The 18,943-nt window shown below is 44.8% G+C and overlaps 1 protein-coding gene across 8 annotated transcripts in view; it reads right to left on the reverse strand.

The window, feature by feature from the left end:
- The window catches only part of PINX1 (PIN2 (TERF1) interacting telomerase inhibitor 1), a 74,241-nt gene extending 62,708 nt beyond the window's left edge, over positions 1-11,533 (reverse strand). For 3 of the 8 annotated variants that reach the window (XR_014828471.1, XM_021072653.2, XM_084997815.1), the window contains exons 1-4: positions 11,383-11,533; positions 6,142-6,251; positions 4,088-4,180; positions 1,623-1,701 (exon numbers count right to left, since the gene is read on the reverse strand). Coding sequence is in view for 6 of the 8 variants with exons in the window: in XM_021072653.2 (XP_020928312.1) it covers positions 1,623-1,701; positions 4,088-4,180; positions 6,142-6,251; positions 11,383-11,401 (301 nt within the window). In the remaining 2 variants the exon portion in view is untranslated. Of the gene's footprint in view, positions 1-1,622; positions 1,702-4,087; positions 4,181-6,130; positions 6,252-6,929; positions 7,067-10,517; positions 10,660-11,344 lie in introns of those variants that run through there. The other 5 variants (XM_084997813.1, XM_084997816.1, XM_084997811.1 and 2 more) reach the window with 5 other exon arrangements.
- Between the last annotated feature and the right edge of the window lie 7,410 nt (positions 11,534-18,943).

An 18,943-nucleotide genomic window follows, 5' to 3' on the forward strand; every position in this document is an offset into this window, starting at 1 on the left:
CCTGCTAGATACTAGATCTCCCTTTATCCTCCATCTAAACTTCTCTTTCGTATTCTCCATCTTTTCCTCTTTCACACCTGCATTCTGCATACACAGGAGTCAGTGTTGTCAGTGTGGTAAGAAGAGGGGTCGGGGGAAGGATAAGAGATGAAGTCAGAAGGGGAAAGGGTCCAGATCACGAGGCTGCAAGTCCACTGCAGGGGCTTCAGCTTTTATCCTGAACAAAAAAGAAGAACCAACGGGGAGTCATGAGCAGGAACAGTGCAAACAGATCCACAGGTCAGAAGAACCACTCTGGCTACCAGGCCGAGAGCACACTGAAGGAGTCTACGGTGGATGGAGAGAGATCGATTTAGAGCAGCAGCTCCCAGTCAGGGGAAATCTCCCCAGGGCACACTCGGCAGTATCTGCTGCCACAACTAGGAGGGGGGTGCTAGTGGCATCTAGTGGGCAGAGGTCAGGGATACTGCTAATCATCCTAAAATGCACAGGACAGGCCTCACAGCTAAAAAGAATTACCTAACCCCAAACATCAGCAGTGCCATGGCTGAGAACATTGGCTCAAGAGGCTCTCACAATAATCCAGACCAGAGGGAGTTCCTGTCGTGGCTCAGTGGTTAACACATCCGACTAGGAACCATGAGGTTGCGGGTTCAGTCCCTGCCCTTGCTCAGTGGGTTAAGGATCTGGCGTTGCCATGAGCTGTGGTGTAGGTCACAGGTGAGGTTCGGATCCTGCATTGCTGTGGCTGTGGTGCAGGCCGGCAGCTGCAGTTCCGATTACATCCCTAGCCTGGGAACTTCCATATGCTGCAGGAGCGGCCCCAGTAAAGGCAAAAAGACAAAAAAAATTTAAAAACAAAACAAAAAAATAATAATAATAATCCAGACCAGAAACAACAGCTGCCCAGATCATACTGGTTACAGAGCGGGTGACAGGAAGCAGTACGGTTGGAATATATTTTGAAGGTGGAACCAACAAAAAAAATTTCCTAGTGGACACAATTCTCTGGCTGGAAGAACTAGAAGGATGAAGTTGACATCAATGGAAATGGGAAGAACAGTGGGTAAAACAGGTTGTGGGGCATGAGGGTCAGACAGTTTGTGGGGTGGAGGGTGCAGAATTGGAGTGTGGACCTGTTAAGTTCCAGAAGTCGATGACACCCTGAATGAAGACATTGAGTAGGGGGGTCAATACAAGTCTGGAGCTCAGGGGAGAGAGTGAAGCAGCAGAGAGAAGCTGGCAGTTGTCACCACACATCCCCCCACGAGACTGGATGGCACAATAAGAGTTAGTACAGATGAAAACAAGGGCCAGGGGCTGAACTACAGGACCCCGAGCATCATAAGGCTGGGATACAGGAGTCACAAGAGAGAGACGCAAATAGGAGATGATCTTGTTGTTCTCAAACCCTTAATGGGGAAAAAAAGTGTTTGCTGATGACTAAGGTTAATTCAATAAGAGTACCACTGAAACGTAAACAGAAGCGACGATCTGTAAGAGCTTCAGTCAACTAATTTTCACACATATGATATTTACAGTAAAAAGAGTTGATAAAAATCTTTTAAATTGAGATTATGTATTCTATAAATCTAATGCATAAAAAGCAAAGATTTCCCTACCTGCTGTTTCCTGCCCATGGCAAGTGTTCAGTGCAGCCAGAAGCTGGTTAAAATCATCTTGATGAGCAATCCAGTTGTCCTGAAAATTCCAAAAAAAAAAACAACCAAAAACAATCAGAGGCAAGCCTGTAGTTTATCTACACTAAGATAAGCTATATAGCGGAATCAAGGGAATCTAGTACTTAATGTGAATTTTTAAATGTTTCACCAAAATATTATTTTATAAATTTGAACGAAGAGGAAACAGTATAAATTTGAAATGCAATTTATCTATCTCATTGTTAAAAATGGGCACCTTAGAAGCTTAAGCCTTGCTTAAGTATATAACTTATCAAGTCAATTTATGGTCAAATAAACAACAGGCAACCTGTGTCCTAAATATTAAAATGAAGCAAAATAAAGTGATTTTTCTTCTCGCAAAGGGAAAATTATGTAGGGCAAAGGGAAATAACAGTGATAGATGTGAGGGCTCTCTTCTTTGCTCATTTGAGCTTAAAATATTTTGCTCAATTTGATGTGCTTGCATCTGCCCAAGTTTTAGAAAACACCCCTGGGGAAGAGAAGAGTTCAGACTCTAAGCCCCCTGGTCAACCTGCACCTGTTTATAAAGTTGTCAGGTAATAAGTTCACTATAAACAAAGAGAATCTGGATAAAAGAGAATGAACATCTCCAAAACAATATAAACCTGTGGAAAGCAGGGTTTCATTTTAGGAATTGGCCTCATATGTGTTTCTTTTTTTTTTTTAAGCAAGCAAAGTTTTTATTAAAGAAAAACAGATAGCTCCCAGGGTTGTTAATAGGAGGGGGAGAAGAGTCCCCTTTCTCTATTGTCCTATAGAGAATTTTTATCCCTTAAAGATGGGTGAGGGGGGACCAATGTGGGATCCAGAAAGATGTGGTTTTCTCCCATTGGCCTTGTTCAATTACCTATATCAGTCCTTGTCCAATAGGGTCTTAGGGGTGGAAATGTCCCATAAGTCTCAGAGTTTCTTTGTCCTTTTTTTCCCAGTAAACAGAGTTACAGGGGATTAGGGATTAATGTCCACCTGGCTGTAGGTAGCCTCCCTATAGTAAACAAGGCCTGTGGGGATGTTACTCCCGGGAGCCCTTAAGCCACAAATGTTAATCAATGGCCATTCATATGTGTTTATTAAAGAATGCTTAAGGTAAGGGCAGATTAAAGAAATTTGTGGGATGATGCTTCCCCTAAAAAATTAAGTGCATGTGTATATTCACCTCTCACAACTATCTTCAAAATCAACCTTATACAAACTCTTTCCTAAAAAATTGTGCAGAGTGTGTTTATTAATTGAAGAAAATACATAAGATAATGCTAAACATTCCATCTCCTAAGTGTGTGACATTCCAAACATTCTGGAGCAATGGTCTTGGATTTTGTTATCAGAAAATTATAGCATTTTTCCCCTTTGGTTCAGTTCTACTGAGGTATAACTGACCTATAACACTGTATTAGTTTTAGGTGTACAAGATGACAACTGGACAAATATATAAACTCTTTCTATACTGACTTAAGATCTTAGCCATTAGCCCAAACAATTATAGCTGCCCCAGTCTACTACTCAGAGCTACTGAACTAAGCAAACTAATTCAGTTTACCTAAAGTAATTTTCCAGATTTTCTACCAGATTTTATTAACTGCTTTCAGCCTAGATATTTTCTTAAGTGAACAAAGGTGCTGAAAATGAAAGGCATGGTATGCCATGAACTTTTTTTTTTAATGGCCAAACCTACGGTATATGGAAGTTCCTGGACTAGGGGTTGAATCGGAGCTGCAGTTGAGGCCTACACCACAGCCAGAGCCACACAAGATCCGAGCACATCTTTCTCCTACACCTCAGATTGCTTGTAGCAACACAGGATCCTTAACCCACTGAGCGAGGCCAGGAATCAAACCTACATCCTCACAGAGACAATGTGGAGTCCTTAACCCACTGAGCCACTATGGGAACTCTAAGCGATGGAACTTTTAATTACAATGTCACGTTTTCAAAGTGTTAGTGTTTAAGAAGAAATGTGAATAAATTCTACTGCTATAAACCAACAGTCAGCAACAGAAAACAGGGCAGGAAAAGACCACTTTCTTGCAGTATTTCTGAAAGGAATTTAATAATATAATAACTTAATAATTTAAGCTGATTTTAATAATATAAGCTAATATTACAATACAGGTTAAGGTGAAAATTCCCTTCTGTCCTGAAATGAATATATCTTTAAAAAGAATATATCCAAAGTTTAGCAATAAAACTACTTTGGACCTCTTAGGCACAAGAAAGTAAAGAATCCCCTAGGGCAACACAACGGTACAGTAGGGTGGCTCGCTAGTTACCCAAAACATGGATGATACACACTTGAACCAATCAATCAATGTGAATGGATTAAATTTTTATATTGACCAGAGTTACAATTACACAAGGAAAACCCCAGCAAACACACTGTTGCTCACTTCATTATTGATCGTAGCTCCAAGTCCCAGGTGGTTGTTTTTAACTTGAACTTTGATATGATCTGTGGCTCCTTGCTCCTGAGCCCCTAAACCCTGTGGAGGATAAGCACAAAGAGAGTTTGCATTTTTATTAGGTATAAAAAAAGATTACCTCTTTCCTTTCCATCAATTGATTAATCACTAACCACCCAGGAGGCACTATCCTTGCTCTCAAAGAGGGCACAGTCTAATGGATTCTGACAAGATATGTCTGTAATATCAAGGATGCACTTATGATAATGACTGTCAATTTTTCAACTTGAGACCCCTTCAAGGACCATGGAAATACCAAGAAGAACACACCTTTTTCTGATGCTCAAAAGCAGAGTACTACTACCAAACTAATAGAAGCCCATCAGGGGTGTTACTGTGGCACTTTCCGTTAGATAATTTTACAAAACAACACTGAAGAAGGGGAGTCCAAGCTCCCTGAATCATTAACTCTCATTTGTAAGGTGTCCCAGAGAGCCTGCTGCACTGGAGAACCTAAAAGGCACCCAGGTTGGCTCCAGCAGAGTGCATGGAGCAAAAACAAGATGATAAAAAGGAGCTAGACCTCACAAGACCTTGGAAATTATGGCAGTGATTTGGATTTTATGTTTTTGCCCCCCCCCCCCTTTTAGGGGCTGCACTTGCAGCATATGGAAGTTCCCAGGCCAGGGGTCAAATCGGAGCTATAGCTGCTAGCCACAGCCAGAGACACTAGGAATCCGAGCCGTGTCTACAATCTATACCATAGCTCACAGCAATGCCAGATCTTTAACTCACTGAGTGAGGCCAGGGATTGAACCCACATCTTCACAGATAGTAGTGAGGTTCATAACCTGCTGAGCCACAACAGGAACTCCTGGATTTTATGTTTTAAAACAATGGGAAACCAGTGGACTTTTACAGACAGGAATGACATGATATAATTTCTATATTTTAAAAGCTCATTTGTATGGCAAATGGTCCAGATGAAAAGAAGGAAGGCAGGGAAGCAGCTGAGAGGCTGCTGCATTGATCAGGGCAGACAACAAATGGCAGGGGCTGGTCCAAGATGGGGAGGAATGATGACTGGGGATGAGGGAGTGAGAGAGGTCAAGGAATCAAGCAGGACTCCTAGGTTCCCGGCTTAAGTTGATAGACAGAGTACTATCTGCAAAAATGGGGAGAACTTAAGAAGGAAAAGATTCAAGAGGATCAAGAGTTTTATAACAAAAATTATAAACTTGAGATGTTAACTCAAGGAGAAACATTAAGCAGACTGATGAATTTCTAACTTTGGAGCTCAGAAGACAGATGTGGATCTGGACTAGATGTGGTGACAGTTCTCGGGAATTAGGTCATTCAAAGTATGGTATGAAATGAATGAGTCAACTGAGCTGAGGACAGAAAGGGGCCTAGGGCTGAACCCAGGAATTCCAAAGTGCAGAAATCTAGAGGAGGAAGAGCCAGCAATAGATTTAGGAGTGGCTGGTAAGGCAGAAGGGAGAAACAGGGCAAAACTGTGGAAGCCAAGACAGGCATTTCAAGGAAGGGTAGTTAACGACATCCAATGCTACTGAGGGATAAAGTAATGTGAGAACAAAAAAGGACCCGCTGATTTGGCAACACGATCTTTATAAAGACCTTGACAAGAACCGTTTAAGTAGAGCAATAACAGTAGAAGTCCTATTTGAGTCAGGAATAAATGGAATGTGAGGCAATGGAGAAAATGTGTAGTCTAGCTATCAAGGGGAATGAACTCTCACTCTCAGCAACAGACAGCTTTGATGGTTAAGTATGATTTCAAATGTAACTAATCAAAAGGTACTTACTATCTGTGAAAATAACAGCAGGTTACATGACAATGACAGCTCACAGGTATGTTCAATTCTAACCTTATCGTCACAAGGTCATCACAATTTAGTTATTTCTCCAAAATCACTTATTGATCCAAAATAACTTTCTCCCAGCCATCTAAGAAATAGGTGAGCTACTGATCCGCAATCTCTCTGCATTGCTCCATCGTCTTTTGCTCACCCCCAAAATACCTTTCCTTTAGACCATCCCATCTTCTCTAGCATTCTCTGGCCAAACTTGGAGTCATCATTACTCCATGCAGTGTTTCTCGGATCCACAGCCCACTTCTGCTTCCGCCGACCTGGAAATGACAATGTATCTCATCAGCAACTTATCTTTCAAAACCAGGAAACACCTCACAAACACACACGTACTTAATCCAGACACACAATACCCAGAGAAATACGACATCCGCTATGTTTTATTAGATACAGACATCAGATTCACTGTCCAATGGAACAGGATCATTTATCCTAGTTTCCCCAAAACTATATGTTCTGAACATACAAATTGATCTTATAAGATTAAAATAAAAATGCTCCCTCCAAATGTGACAAACCAAAATACACCAAACACCATCAGTTGGGCCTTCCAATTCAGCTGTCGGCAGCAACCTCAAGTGCCTGTGACATCAGCCTCATCGTCACCAGCAGCAGTCATCACAGCCATACAATACCAAATCCAAACATTCTCAAATTCAACTTTCATAGCAACCCAATGAGAGTAGATATTCTCATCTCCACTTTTCAGATGAGAAAATCTGAGGCCTATGGGAAGAAATGTGCCTAATGTCCCCCACACAAAAGCCAGAGCCTTTATACAAACCAAGGTCCTACCGGCTCCAAAGCTTATATTCTTAATCCACAGCATACCAAAGTCATGATCTTGGGGACTGTCAACCTCCATGCAATCAAAAGATATTAACAATCTCTTCCCATTGAAACACCCGAAAGCCATTTGACCCCTTCTCTGAACTTACGCAGTAAATTACTTGCTTCCTTTTTGGCATTTAATTAACATTCTTCCATGTGATGGCCATTTATATCTCTGATGTCTGCTATTAGGCCATGATCTCCTAAAGGCTCACCTTCATGCTTTGTTCTTCCTTATGCTTCACTGTAGGAAGTGAAAAGCACGTGGCCCATGGCAGGTATTCAGGAAAAACACGAATGAATATACAAGTAATTGAGAAAGAAAAAGAGAGGGAAGGATGAAGAAAGGAGAGAAGAAAAGGGAAAAGAAAAAAAAGGGAAGGAAGATAACTGGGGGAACTCCTTTGGGTCCCTACAAGTTTTTTTTAAACGTATATAAGTAACTGACCATTAGAAACTCAAGTTTATCACTGTAATTTTAAGGAAAATTATGGTAGAGATTTAAAAAAAAAAAAAACAAAAGTTTAGTAAAAAAGCATATGAGACCCCAAAGCAAATTGTGGCCAAAGGGAAATTTGCAGGTTAGGGGTTATTATTGTTGAGCTCCTGCACCAAGGGAAGCAAAGTACCTCACCGCCAACAGCAGTTCACGCCTTGGCAGTCTCCTAGCAGATGAAAAAGTAACACAGCCTCCAGTCAGAGGCTTGGTGTACTGCATGGAAAATCAATAAAGAGACCCACAACTATCTATACCCAAGCAAAAATAAATCAACATTTACTAGCACATAGGCAGAAAAAGACTCCTTATAAAGCAAAGCAAGTAGGGCTCAAATTTACAGTGCTTTGCGGAAAAAGGTGGTCCCAAAATGCTACACATGACTAAGCTACCACTTTACTTATCTTAACAAACACACAGCCCAACGCTGCCTCTGCTAATAGGTGGCATGTGAGATGGGCCTTGATAACCAGGGTTCTCTCTGAGGCTGCTTCCTGGTGTGTGTCAGAGTTCATGTCTCTACACAGCAGTGTCTGCCAAGGGACTCTGACTGGGGCTTGTATGAAGGAGACATTTCTGAGAATGAACACACCAACACCCTGCAACAAAGACGGCACAGTTTATGTCACAAACGTATGGACAGGGAACTATATTGCTGACACAAGAGATTGGAGAGCCAGACCAGGTCAGCTCCTCTTTCCCAGAGACAAGAATTCTCAACCAATGGAGTAGGGCAGCGTTTCCCACATGAGGCTGATAGGTGCAAGGAGGAGCTCAAGGCGGAGTGCCCTGAACCTGCAGAATGACTCTCTGGGATGACGAGGGAGCCATCCTCTGGCAGGGATTCCTCCTGCATGGAGATCTAACAGGACACTCCAGGGTGGCCCCAGTAAACCACCCTCCACACAACAGCTGCTAGCCTAATACCGCAACATTTACACCAGGAGTTCAGCTAACTCTGAAAAAATATGTTGAGCCCCAAGAACCAGAGACAGAAGTTTTGTCCTTTTGTTTTTGCCCAAGGACACTTTCAGATATTCAAGCATGTATTCTTATTAAAACAATATTTAATACGAAATATATCACCTATGTATTCTTATTAAAATCATTATTCAAGACACATTCAATATTAAGGAAACTGCAACATAAAATCTTAATGCAATACCATTAAAATCCCTTAATAACAGTGTGATTTGATTAGAAAATGTAGTAATTGCAAGTGTCAAAAAATGATCTTGAAAAGGAAAAAGTCTATGAAAAAAGCAGTATCTTGATAAAAATATGGGTCTAAGACTCCAAATTAAATAAGGACCGGGAAATGAGAATAAGTGAAATCCTTCTCTTGTACAGAGGGAGGTTTGTTTAGTCTAGATTTATTACCTTACAAAGGGAAGAACTGATAAAATAATATTTGATAATTAAAGAAATGCAGGATAAAGAATGTTTTTGAGAAACAAAGAAAACTACTAGATTTTAAGACTCGTGTAAGCATCTGTGGAGAAGATAAAACAAAATATAGCCTATATGGCAAGAGAAAACAAAGGAAATAGTCTACCTAATTTAGAAAAAATGTTCACTAACATTAATTAGGAAGAAAAAATTATAAAACCATACCTACAGAATTGCCCCAATTTTATAAACTATCAGATAAAATAATTCCTAGGTAATGAAATAATGGGACTGGGACTTTTTTATGCTTTTGTTTTCTCATTTCTAAAATAAGAAAACCAGTTCTAAGCATCTAATTAGAAAAGATGCCATAAACATTAATTTAGCAAATTTTTTAAAAGATAACCAAAATATGGGAGTTCCCATCGTGGCACAGTGGTTAACGAATCCAACTAGGAACCATGAGGTTGCAGGTTCGATCCTTGGCCTTGCTCAGTGGGTTAAGGAACCAGTATTGCCATGAGCTGTGGTGTAGGTTGCAGACATGGCTTGGATCCCGCGTTGCTGTGGCTCTGGCGTAGGCCGGTGGCTGCAGCTCCAATTAGACCCCTAGCCTGGGAACCTCTGCATGCCACAGGAGCGGCCCTAAAAAAGGCAAAAAGACCAAAAAAAAAAATAATAATAACAAAATAACCAAAATATATATTATCATTCCAAAGATTTGAAAATCTGGAGTCAGGGTGGGGAGAGGAGAACTGAAAATATTTTCTTCAGATCAAGCAATCTGAATTACTGATGTCCACATATGGAACTTCACAACGGCGTTATCACTTTATATACTTTTAACTGTTTTCATCTTCACCATATCATTGATTTTTTTAAGCCAATCTAGTGATGAACATAATCAAAGAAATTTGTTTTTGTTTTTTGTCTTTTTGCCGTTTCTAGTGCCGCACCCGCGGCATATGGAGGTTCCCAGGCTAGGGGTCTAATTGGAGCTGCAGCTGCCGGCCTACGCCAGAGCCACAGCAACGCAGGATCCGAGCCACGTCTTCAACCTACACCACAGCTCATGCCCACGCCGGACCCTTTACCCACTGAGCAAGGCCAGGGATCGAACCTGCAGCCTTGTGGTTTCCAGTCAGATTCGTTAACCACTGCGCCACGACGGGAACTCCATTTTTTCTTTTTTAAGGCTACAACGTGGCATATGTAAATTCCCAAGCTAGGGGTCGAATGGGAGCGACAGCTGCCGGCCTACTACACAGCAAAGCGGGATCAGAGCTGCGTCTGCGATCTACACCACAGCTCAATGCTGGATCCCCGACCCACTGAGCAAGGCCAGGGATGGACCCCCCCCCCCCCCCGCCCCGCCCCGCCCGGCATCGTCATGGAAACTAGTCCGATTTGTTTCCACTGCGCCATAACAGGAACTCCTCAAAGAAATTTTTAATAGCTCTAGGGAAACTGATTATGGAAAGAGACATAAATGAATGGCAGAGCCAGGGCCAACGCTCCCAAGTGTATGCTGAACTAAGCTTACACCAAAGAACATTAAAACCAGGAGATATTAGCCACGCTGGATATACAAATGAGAAAATAGATGTAGTAGGGTCACAGTCTAAAACATACTCTCTTCTGTAAGTCTCTATTTAAAAAAAGAAAATAGAAGATTGCTGACTCTAGTGACAAGAACGTAAAGATATATAACTTCATGAATTTTGTCACTTTTTACCTCCATGACTTAAACTGCATTATATTTCCTCTGAACCTCAATCTCTGCCCCTCTAAAATTTGAATGCTGCCTTACCCACTTCATCTTGTGCTTCCATTTCCCCTACCCTCTTAGATTAGAGGATGCCGACAGCATTTACTTCATGGCACCCCTGCGCAATGGCTGTTGATCTGATAAACATGCTGTTTCTGCTCCTAGTTCGCTTTCAAGAAAGTTACCGGCCGGCTTTTCATGACCAACGCACGACTGCCATCTGGTGGCCGGCGGCCTTAGCTACAGGTAGCATTCAGAAGTTAAAAAGCCTCTCCAGATGGAGGGAATTAACCAGTTTCACTCCAAGTGACCGTAAATGTCAAAGGCAAATGAGGCATGACGGGCGTTGCAGCCAAAACTTCTCTAAAAGAAGTGTTCATAATTCCAACTAAAAACATCAAAACTGCCACAATCTTACTTAAAAACACTCATTAGCCCTGCCTCCCCTAAAAAACGCCAACTTCCAGTGTTTGCTGTTTCAAACTCCTTTGCTTTTCTTTCTCTGGCTTCAATACATCGAGAACAGGATTTCACTAGCCCAACCGCCTCTTTTATCCAGAGGAAGCTGAGGCCTAGGGAAGTGAAATAGCCAGTCTGGGTTCCCACACCCGGCGTCCTGACTCCCGTTCGAATTTACCGCGCGAGTGCCCGGGTCCGAGAGTGAAGACGAGCGTCCCAAGTGGACCCTCAAAGTCTCTCACCAGCAGACATATAGCTAACTCGGGGAAGGCTGGGCTGGGTTCGGCAGCCAGGGCCAGCCAAACCGGGCTTCCGGGACCCCGGCTCCCGGAATCTCCCGATCCACTGGCGCGCCAGCAACCCGCGCCCCTGCCACACGGTCCGGCCGTCGCGTTATCCGGAACCCTCACCCATGGGCCGTGGTCCACCCTCCGCGCCCAGCACTCACGCTCAGCCAGCATCGACATGTCGCCGAGCCTGTGACGCCAAGGGCTTCGAAACCTGAGCGACTTCGGCTCCGATGCGTCCGACTTACTGAGAACCTAGAACCACAGGACTCAAACGCCGGGCGAACTGCAGCGGCGAGGGCGCGCACTGCTGACGTCAGTGAGACGCGACCAGTTTCCAATTCCCGCGGTAGCGGGTGAGCGGGGAGCGGACCCATTGGGTCTCTGCGTTTGGGTCAAGGCGGGCTTTACTAAAAGGTTTGTTCCAACTCCAGAATTCCACGAGTCTGTGAAGTATCTATGAGTATAATCTACTAAAACGAACTGTTACTGAGTTTTGAATTTTTTTTAAATTACAGAATCTTATTGGTATTTTTAAATTGTCAGCTAGGAATAGATAGTGCACTTTTAGAAAGATTCAGTGTAAGACATTCTCATTCTGTCTTTGTTGTTTTGGGGGTGGGGGAGGTTGGCCTTTTTAGGCCGCGCCCGCTGCATATGGAGGATCCCAGGCTAGAGGTCCAATTGGAGCTGTAGCCGCCGGCCTAAGCCACAGCCACAGCCACGGCAGATCCGAGCCCCGCCGCCTCTGCAGATCCTTAGCCCACTGAGCGAGGCCAGGGATCGAACCCGCGTCCTCATGGTTGCCAATCAGGTTCGTTAGCCGCTAAGCCACAACGGGAACTCCAAGACATTCTATCTTATTCTTCAGGCTCATGGTAGACTCGCATAGAGCAGGGCTTTCTCAGACTTTAATGTTCGCGTGAATTACCTGGGGATCTTGTTGAAATGCATTTCTCTGGTTCAGCAGGTCTGGGATAGGGCCAGAGATTCTGCATTTCTAACAAACTTCCAAGGATGTGGATGCTGATGGCCTTACTTTGTGGGAACAACCAAAGGTATGAATGAACTCAGGGTTAAAATATACTCTGTTCTTTTTTTCCTATGAAGAAAAATGATTTATGAAGAACACTTTAGGTGATGGTGATAAATACTTTCAAAATATTTAAAAGAACTGAACCTAGGAGTTCCTGTTGTGGCTTAAAGGTAGCAAACCTGACTAGTATCCATGAGGATGTGGGTTTGATTCCTGGCCTCACTCAGTGGGTTAAGGATCTGGCGTTTCTGTGAGCTGTGATGTATGTCGCAGATTCCATTCAGATCCTCTCGAGGCTGCGGCTGTGGCGTAGGCTTGTGGTTACAGCTCCAATTCAACCCCTTGCCTGGGAACTTCCATACACTGCACCTGTGGCACTAAAAAAAACTAAAGTAAATAAAGCTGAGTATCGTTAGTTAAACATAGCATTCCTAAGAGGCACCAGTGTGATACAATGCAGGGCTGGGGCGGGGGGAGCAGTCAGAGCACAGGACAGAACCTAAACTCTGCCACCAACTTGGAGTGAGCCTGAGGGCGAGTCATTTCACCTCTTTTGATATCACCATCCCAATATATGAAGAAGGGTAACCTCTGAGATTATTTCCAAGTCTGAAAAACTTTTAGAGAATTACTTTAATCAGATCTAGTTGCTGTTACCCAAAGAATGGAAGGCTCATTGCTCCCTGGACTATGTCCCTCTCCGTCCTCGCAAGTCTTCCTCAGGCGCCATGAGGAACACAAGTTGAGGAGCACCTCCCCACTCTGAGATCCAATGCACTAGAAATGGATGCTTGATGAGCTGTCTTGCTGATAATTGTTTACCCATTCTGGCTGGGGGGTAGGGGGGAGAGTGCCCAGTGTTGCCGGGTTATTACCCCTGTGATCTGCATTAAGTTCCACCCTGCTTCTGTGGCTTATTCCTTGGAATAGGACAGTGTGTCCATGACAACTGTTTTGCTTAAGTTGACAGGCTCAGGGAATACCAGCTCAGGGCTCGCAGCATCCAGGCCTCCTGAGTGGTTTGTCCTCTTTCAGTCTTTGATATCAAAACTCAAATAGGAAGACAAACCCTTGCCACCTGCTGTGCCCAGGAAAGCTTCTCTGGATCTCAGTCCAGAAATGCCTCCTAGTTTCCTGGCACCTGTTCTGGCCTGCCATTCCTCCTCTGTTGATCCTTCCTATCAAAATATTCTAACTTCAAGCTTTAGCTTCCACAAAATCTGTAAAGCTCAACAGTGGAAAATGGGTCTGGAGAATAAAATTCACATAATGGCATCAAAGGGGAAAAAATCTGATTTCCTCACTGCCTTATGATCGTTTTCTTTATTGTCTTAGGTTAGCCTTCTCTAGCCTTGGAGGAGGTGGTGATAACTTCAGTTTCTTTATCTTGAGATAGTTCCCGGGCTGTCAGTGGTGGTGGGAAAAGGGGGTGGGGATGGGGCAGGGAGATTCCTGCAAAGGGTGGGAGTTGGATGAGGAAGGGGGAGGGGATGGCCTGGTCACCACCAAGAGGGTTTCCCAACCTGAGCTGGGGTTAAGGACCTGTGTCCTGAGGATGGGAAATTATCACGTCAGGCAGGGACTCAATCGTGGCAGTGATGCTGGACATCCTGGGATCCACTAAGGAGGTTTCTCGAGCCTCCCAGTGGCTCTCCCTGACCCCTTCCAGCATCTTCTGGCTTCTGCTGCTCTCCAAATAAGCAGCACACAGACCAGTCTACTGGGACAGAGCTGGAATCACCCAGATCCCATGTAGAAAGTGGGGGAGGGCAGAGTGTGGGGGTCTGGCTTATTTGCATTTTATTGTCTATTAGTTACTTGTTGCCTTTTGCTCTTACCTAATATCTAGGAAGGGCATTTGGAAAGCTCCCACTCACCCTAGCTGTGCCTCCAAGCAAGTGCAGGGAAGAGAGTGGGGGTTCAGAGAAGGACCCCATGGAGATTCACTTTCTAGGGCTAAACCGAGAAGGGCCTGCAGTTTTTGTATTTGAAGCCATAATTGGACCACAACCAATCAACAGCAAATCTGGGGAATCTTCCTCACCAAGTAGGAAAATCAGAGAGGGAAAAGGAAAAAAAAAAAAAAAACCCATTGGGAGTCTAGACTCTAAGCAGGGCTAATTTTCTAGAGGCATATCAATGTTTTCTTGAGGTCATTCAACATCATTTTATTCTGAGCTGTTGGCTCAAGGTCCATTAGAGATCAGCTACTTCCAGAAAACAAACAGAAAATGAAAACATTTCCAAGTATTTTCTTTCCTTCTCTCTGTTCATGTTTACATGCTATTTCCAGGTAGATGGCAAGACACAGGAGATTTTCCACCTTCCTGGCGCATCTTCTAAAATTCCTCCCCAAATTCCCAAGGCCCTTCCTCTGCAGCGGATAGATGGGAGAGTTTGCTTAACACCATGAAACTAAAATTCGAGTAGAGTTGGGGGTTTTTAACATACTATGAAAATGCTTGACTGTTCCTTTGTGTTCCACATTTTTCCTAAGCTTTGCTTCATGGGTCCTTTAGAAGGAGCCTCTGAAGACTCTGTCCCTCTCTTCCCAAGACAGCTCTCTTTGGCTGTGAGCCAAGAAGGCTGCAGTCTGGTCTGAGAATTCAAGGAAGTTAGATCAGTGCTCCCTCTGCCACATCCGAGGGGGTGGGGGTTGTTTAAGGGACCTGAGAAGCGGCTTTGAAGGACGAGGGCATCCTAGGTAGGTGGGTGATGTTTACCGAAGATTCTGGGGCCTCCCTTCCTCTCTATATGTCTCTCCTAGGCCCACTGCAAGCCTCACATTTTTGCCATCACTGTGTGTGGGGGGAGTGGGGAAGTGGGGGAGGGGAGGAGGTCTTTTTCCTGAAGGTGTCTCAGCAATGCCTGTGCTCCCTGGGCTTGGTGTATGTCAGGTGAGGAGCTGGTATGTGGCTCTGTCCCCTTCAAGAAGTCACTAGGGGAGTAGTATAAGTTTACTTGCATGAACGCACCCCCCCCACTGCCCTCCCCCCACCACCTCTGCCCTCTGCACCAGTCAGAAAACCTCTCCTAAGGATGGAGAGTGCTGGAGGCAAGGAAGTGGCCACAATTTTACCCTCTGAGGTCTGGAAGCCAAAGTAATATAGGAGACCCATGCCATAGGGGTTTACTCTCCACTCCGCCCATGTCTGGGGCAGAGAGGGTAAGGAAAGCCACTCCCTTCCTAGGGTGACCTTTCCCTTCTGTGTCACTGAAAAGGACCACAAGTCAAATTCATGGACTGAAAATCTGGGGGCAGAGGAGATCAGACCAGGCCCAGACCAGAGTAGAAGCTAAAGAAGGAGCTGGAAGGAAGAAAGCAAGGTTGAAAAGCTGAGGGTCCAGGCACAGAGGGAGGATGGCTCAACTTCCGCCTGAAGAAGTGACTCAATCCAGCCTCAGCAGCGCTTGCTTGGATATCTGGGGCCTGGGACTGATGGGCGGTGTGTTGGGGCCTTCTGGGAATGGGGTGTATGTATGCCAGCAAGTGTGAACAGGACAGCAGTTCACCCAGATACCCCTCACCCAAGCCAACTGCTAGGGACCAAGGCAGCCAGAACTTCTATGAGTTACAGAGAAAAAGGGGTCCAGAATCACAAATCCTCAAATGTACATCCATCTTGGCACTTGACATTCTGGACTCCTGTTCCCCATGCATCTAAAAAGGATCTTCCGTATTGCCTTTGATGAAACCTTTTAGCAAAATAGATAAACTCGATTCAGAAAGGACTTTAATATAAGAGCCTCCTGCATCCTTTCCTCAGAAACCAAACTCTTTTCAACAGCTGAATCCTCTGCATGCTAAAGATTATGCATCAGTTTAATGCGAGTTTTGGAAAAAAGATTTTTGGGAGAGGAGTGGGTAGGAGCGGGTTTTCTCCTTCTTTCCCAGTAGATGAGTTTCCAAACTCGGCCCTTTGTAGGCTGGAGAGTTGACCACTGATTCATTTCTAAAGTACTGGCTTAAGACTTTTTTTTTGTTTGTCTTTTTGCCTTTTCTAGGGCCACTCCCACGCAGCATATGGAGGTTCCCAGGCTAGGGGTCTAATCGGAGCTGTAGCCACCGGCCTACGCCAGAGCCACAGCAATGCAGGATCTGAGCCGCATCTGCGACCTACACCACAGCTCACGGCAGTGCCAGGTCTTAACCCACTGAGCAAGGCCAGGGATCAACCCACAACCTCATGGTTCCTAGTCGGATTCGTTAACCACTGAGCCATGATGGGAAAGACTTGAATGATCCATTAATCTGTCTCCTGTCAGGGGCACACAAATGTTCTCAGAAATAAGACGAGAAAGATGGGTTTGGGGTGATTAAGGAAGTCAAGAGGGGCCCCTTGACTCACCTCCAGGGATTCCTTCCCTTGATGTGCTCTGCTAGCAGGTTAAGGCAAGCCTGCCTCCAGTGACCTAGGCCAGAGGGAAGAACCCTGAGAAGGGCAAGTGTAGAGCATTTTATATTTAAAACTTGGGAGGGGTCAGGGGAAGTGTTGGAGAGCAAGGGTGTTGAAGGAGATGAGTCAAATGGTAATTTGATTGATCTTGCCTCTCAGAGACTTGGAGGCACTCCCAGCTGATGAACTCTTGTCCTCTGCCCCAGTCCCGACCCCAGAGGAAGCCCACTTGGGCTAAACTTCTATGGGGAAGAAAGGGCTGGTGGATTCCTTCCCAGCAGTGTTCCTCTCTTCTCTAAGATGACACTTTTTAAAAAATGGAACTTGTCCAAACACGCAGAGGAGAGTAGAGATTAATGTCATGGGGCTGGTGGGGTCACCACCCTGTTGGCCAAATCTGCTTGGGATAGTTTTTAATTAAGCCCCCAACCGTACCCACCTGCCCTTGCATTGGAGGCCACCTCCCTTTCTGTCCAGGATCCCCCTTTCTTGTTTCCACCTGCCCTCATGCTGCAGTAAAAAGCCCAGCATGGGGACTATTGTATTCGATTTTGTGCAGGTCTTAGTAGAACAGTAAGGACTTGTCCTCATGGAGCGATGAGAAACCTTTTTGCCAGTTGCCAGTGGGCTTCATTTGAAGGCATCTTGCCCCAGGGACTCATTTGCAGAATTTCTAGCATAAAGTATTGGGGGTGGGGTGGGGACAGAGGACTCTCTCCAGGAAACACATCCTAGAACTTTTCTGTCCCCCCCCGCCCAACACCCCATCTCCAATTTTTAACACAAAGTTGTCTCTCTAGCCTCTTCTCAGTTTATCTGCTTTGGGTTTTCCCCTCCATGGCTCCTATCCCAGCCTTTGATTGCCAGCCTGTGTTCAGGCTCCAGGATTCAGTAGCTTGGTGTCCCGGGCTTTTCCTACCTGTGAGGGGGTATGTCGGTCATGCCTGGAGGGCCCACCCACTTACCTCCTCACTTCCCCCAGAACATCATGTCCTCTTTCTGCTCTCCAGCTGCTTCTGAGGAGACGTTGGCCCCGTCAGAGGCCATACTTTACTCACACCGGTGCCAATAAGCCCCCAGAATTTTCCACTCCACAATCATCTGTCATCCCTCCCCAACCATGAACAAAGGAAAAGGCACACTACACATGTGTTATTAAAATGAACTGTTTATAGTATCTCAGTTGAGTCAATACATTATAATGTATTAAAATGGAAAGGTACAAAATTGAAATAAATACTTTCTGATTCATGTATAAATCTTTTTTTGTCAAGATGACTTTTATCGTCAGTACATGTTACAAGAAAACATTTAAAATGACACTGAAACAATCATTTAAATCATGGTGCATGGAGGAAAAAGGTAAAGAAAACAACTTTTGGCTTGTTTTGGCATGAGACCTTGATACAATTTGGGTTCCCCAAAACCATGTGAAGGGTGATAAAATAGAAATGCTCAAAACTGACTTAAAAAAATAAACAGGCTTTACAAAAATCCTCTTTTTGATTAACCCAGCCACTTCTCTACATGGTCTGCACTTAACAGTAGATACATTCATTATTGTCCATGGGAAGACAGCAACTGCCTTGTGTTTTTAAAGAGCTTGGTGGAGAGGCTAAAGGATATGCCGCAGCTGAAGGTGGATAGAATGTTCAGGAGAACGGAAAGTCTAGATGGTCCTCAGGAACGGCTCGGAGAATGATGGGGTGTGGAGGGTCTCTGGAGCAAGAGGTGGCGCAAAGAGCGTGAGGAGTCCAGATCTGAAGCTGAGCAAGGGGGGCGGGAGGGGAAACGCTAGTGGGGAGCCCCGCCTGAGCAGTTCTGGGTTTGCCCTCAACCTGGGAACTGTTTCTGTCTCAGCAAGAGGCCAACCCAGCACTTAGGGGACAGGGCTGGGCCTCTTTTCAGGCACAGCAGCACAGGGGAAGGGGAGCCAGTGACAAATGTGGGGCTTAACAATGAATGCTGCCGACGGGGCTTTCTCTTCTGGTTCTAACTGTTAGGTGGCTGTTAAGGCAATAAGGACGTTAGCAAACTAGAAGTTAAGGGCAGCTAAATTCAGCCAGACTGAAGGTAAACAAAAGGTAAGAAGGAGTCCCGTTGTCCTCAGCTACCTCCCAGCCCCCAGCACCGGAGGCCTTGGCTCACAAAGCTCGGAAAATACAGACAGTGTGCAGGAGCAGAGGGTTTGCCCTTTAGCAGGCTCCACAGAAGAGAAGGCATATCTCTGGCTTGGGGCAACAGGACCCAGGTTTCTAGGCTCCAGACTCTCTTTCCCGAGGTCCCTTC

Source organism: Sus scrofa, chromosome 14, assembly GCF_054392235.1.
Source record: "Sus scrofa isolate SSC_HxYL_T2T_F1_AM1 chromosome 14, Sscrofa_HxYL_maternal_Yorkshire_Landrace_v2.0, whole genome shotgun sequence".
Classification (NCBI taxonomy): Eukaryota; Metazoa; Chordata; class Mammalia; order Artiodactyla; family Suidae; genus Sus; species Sus scrofa.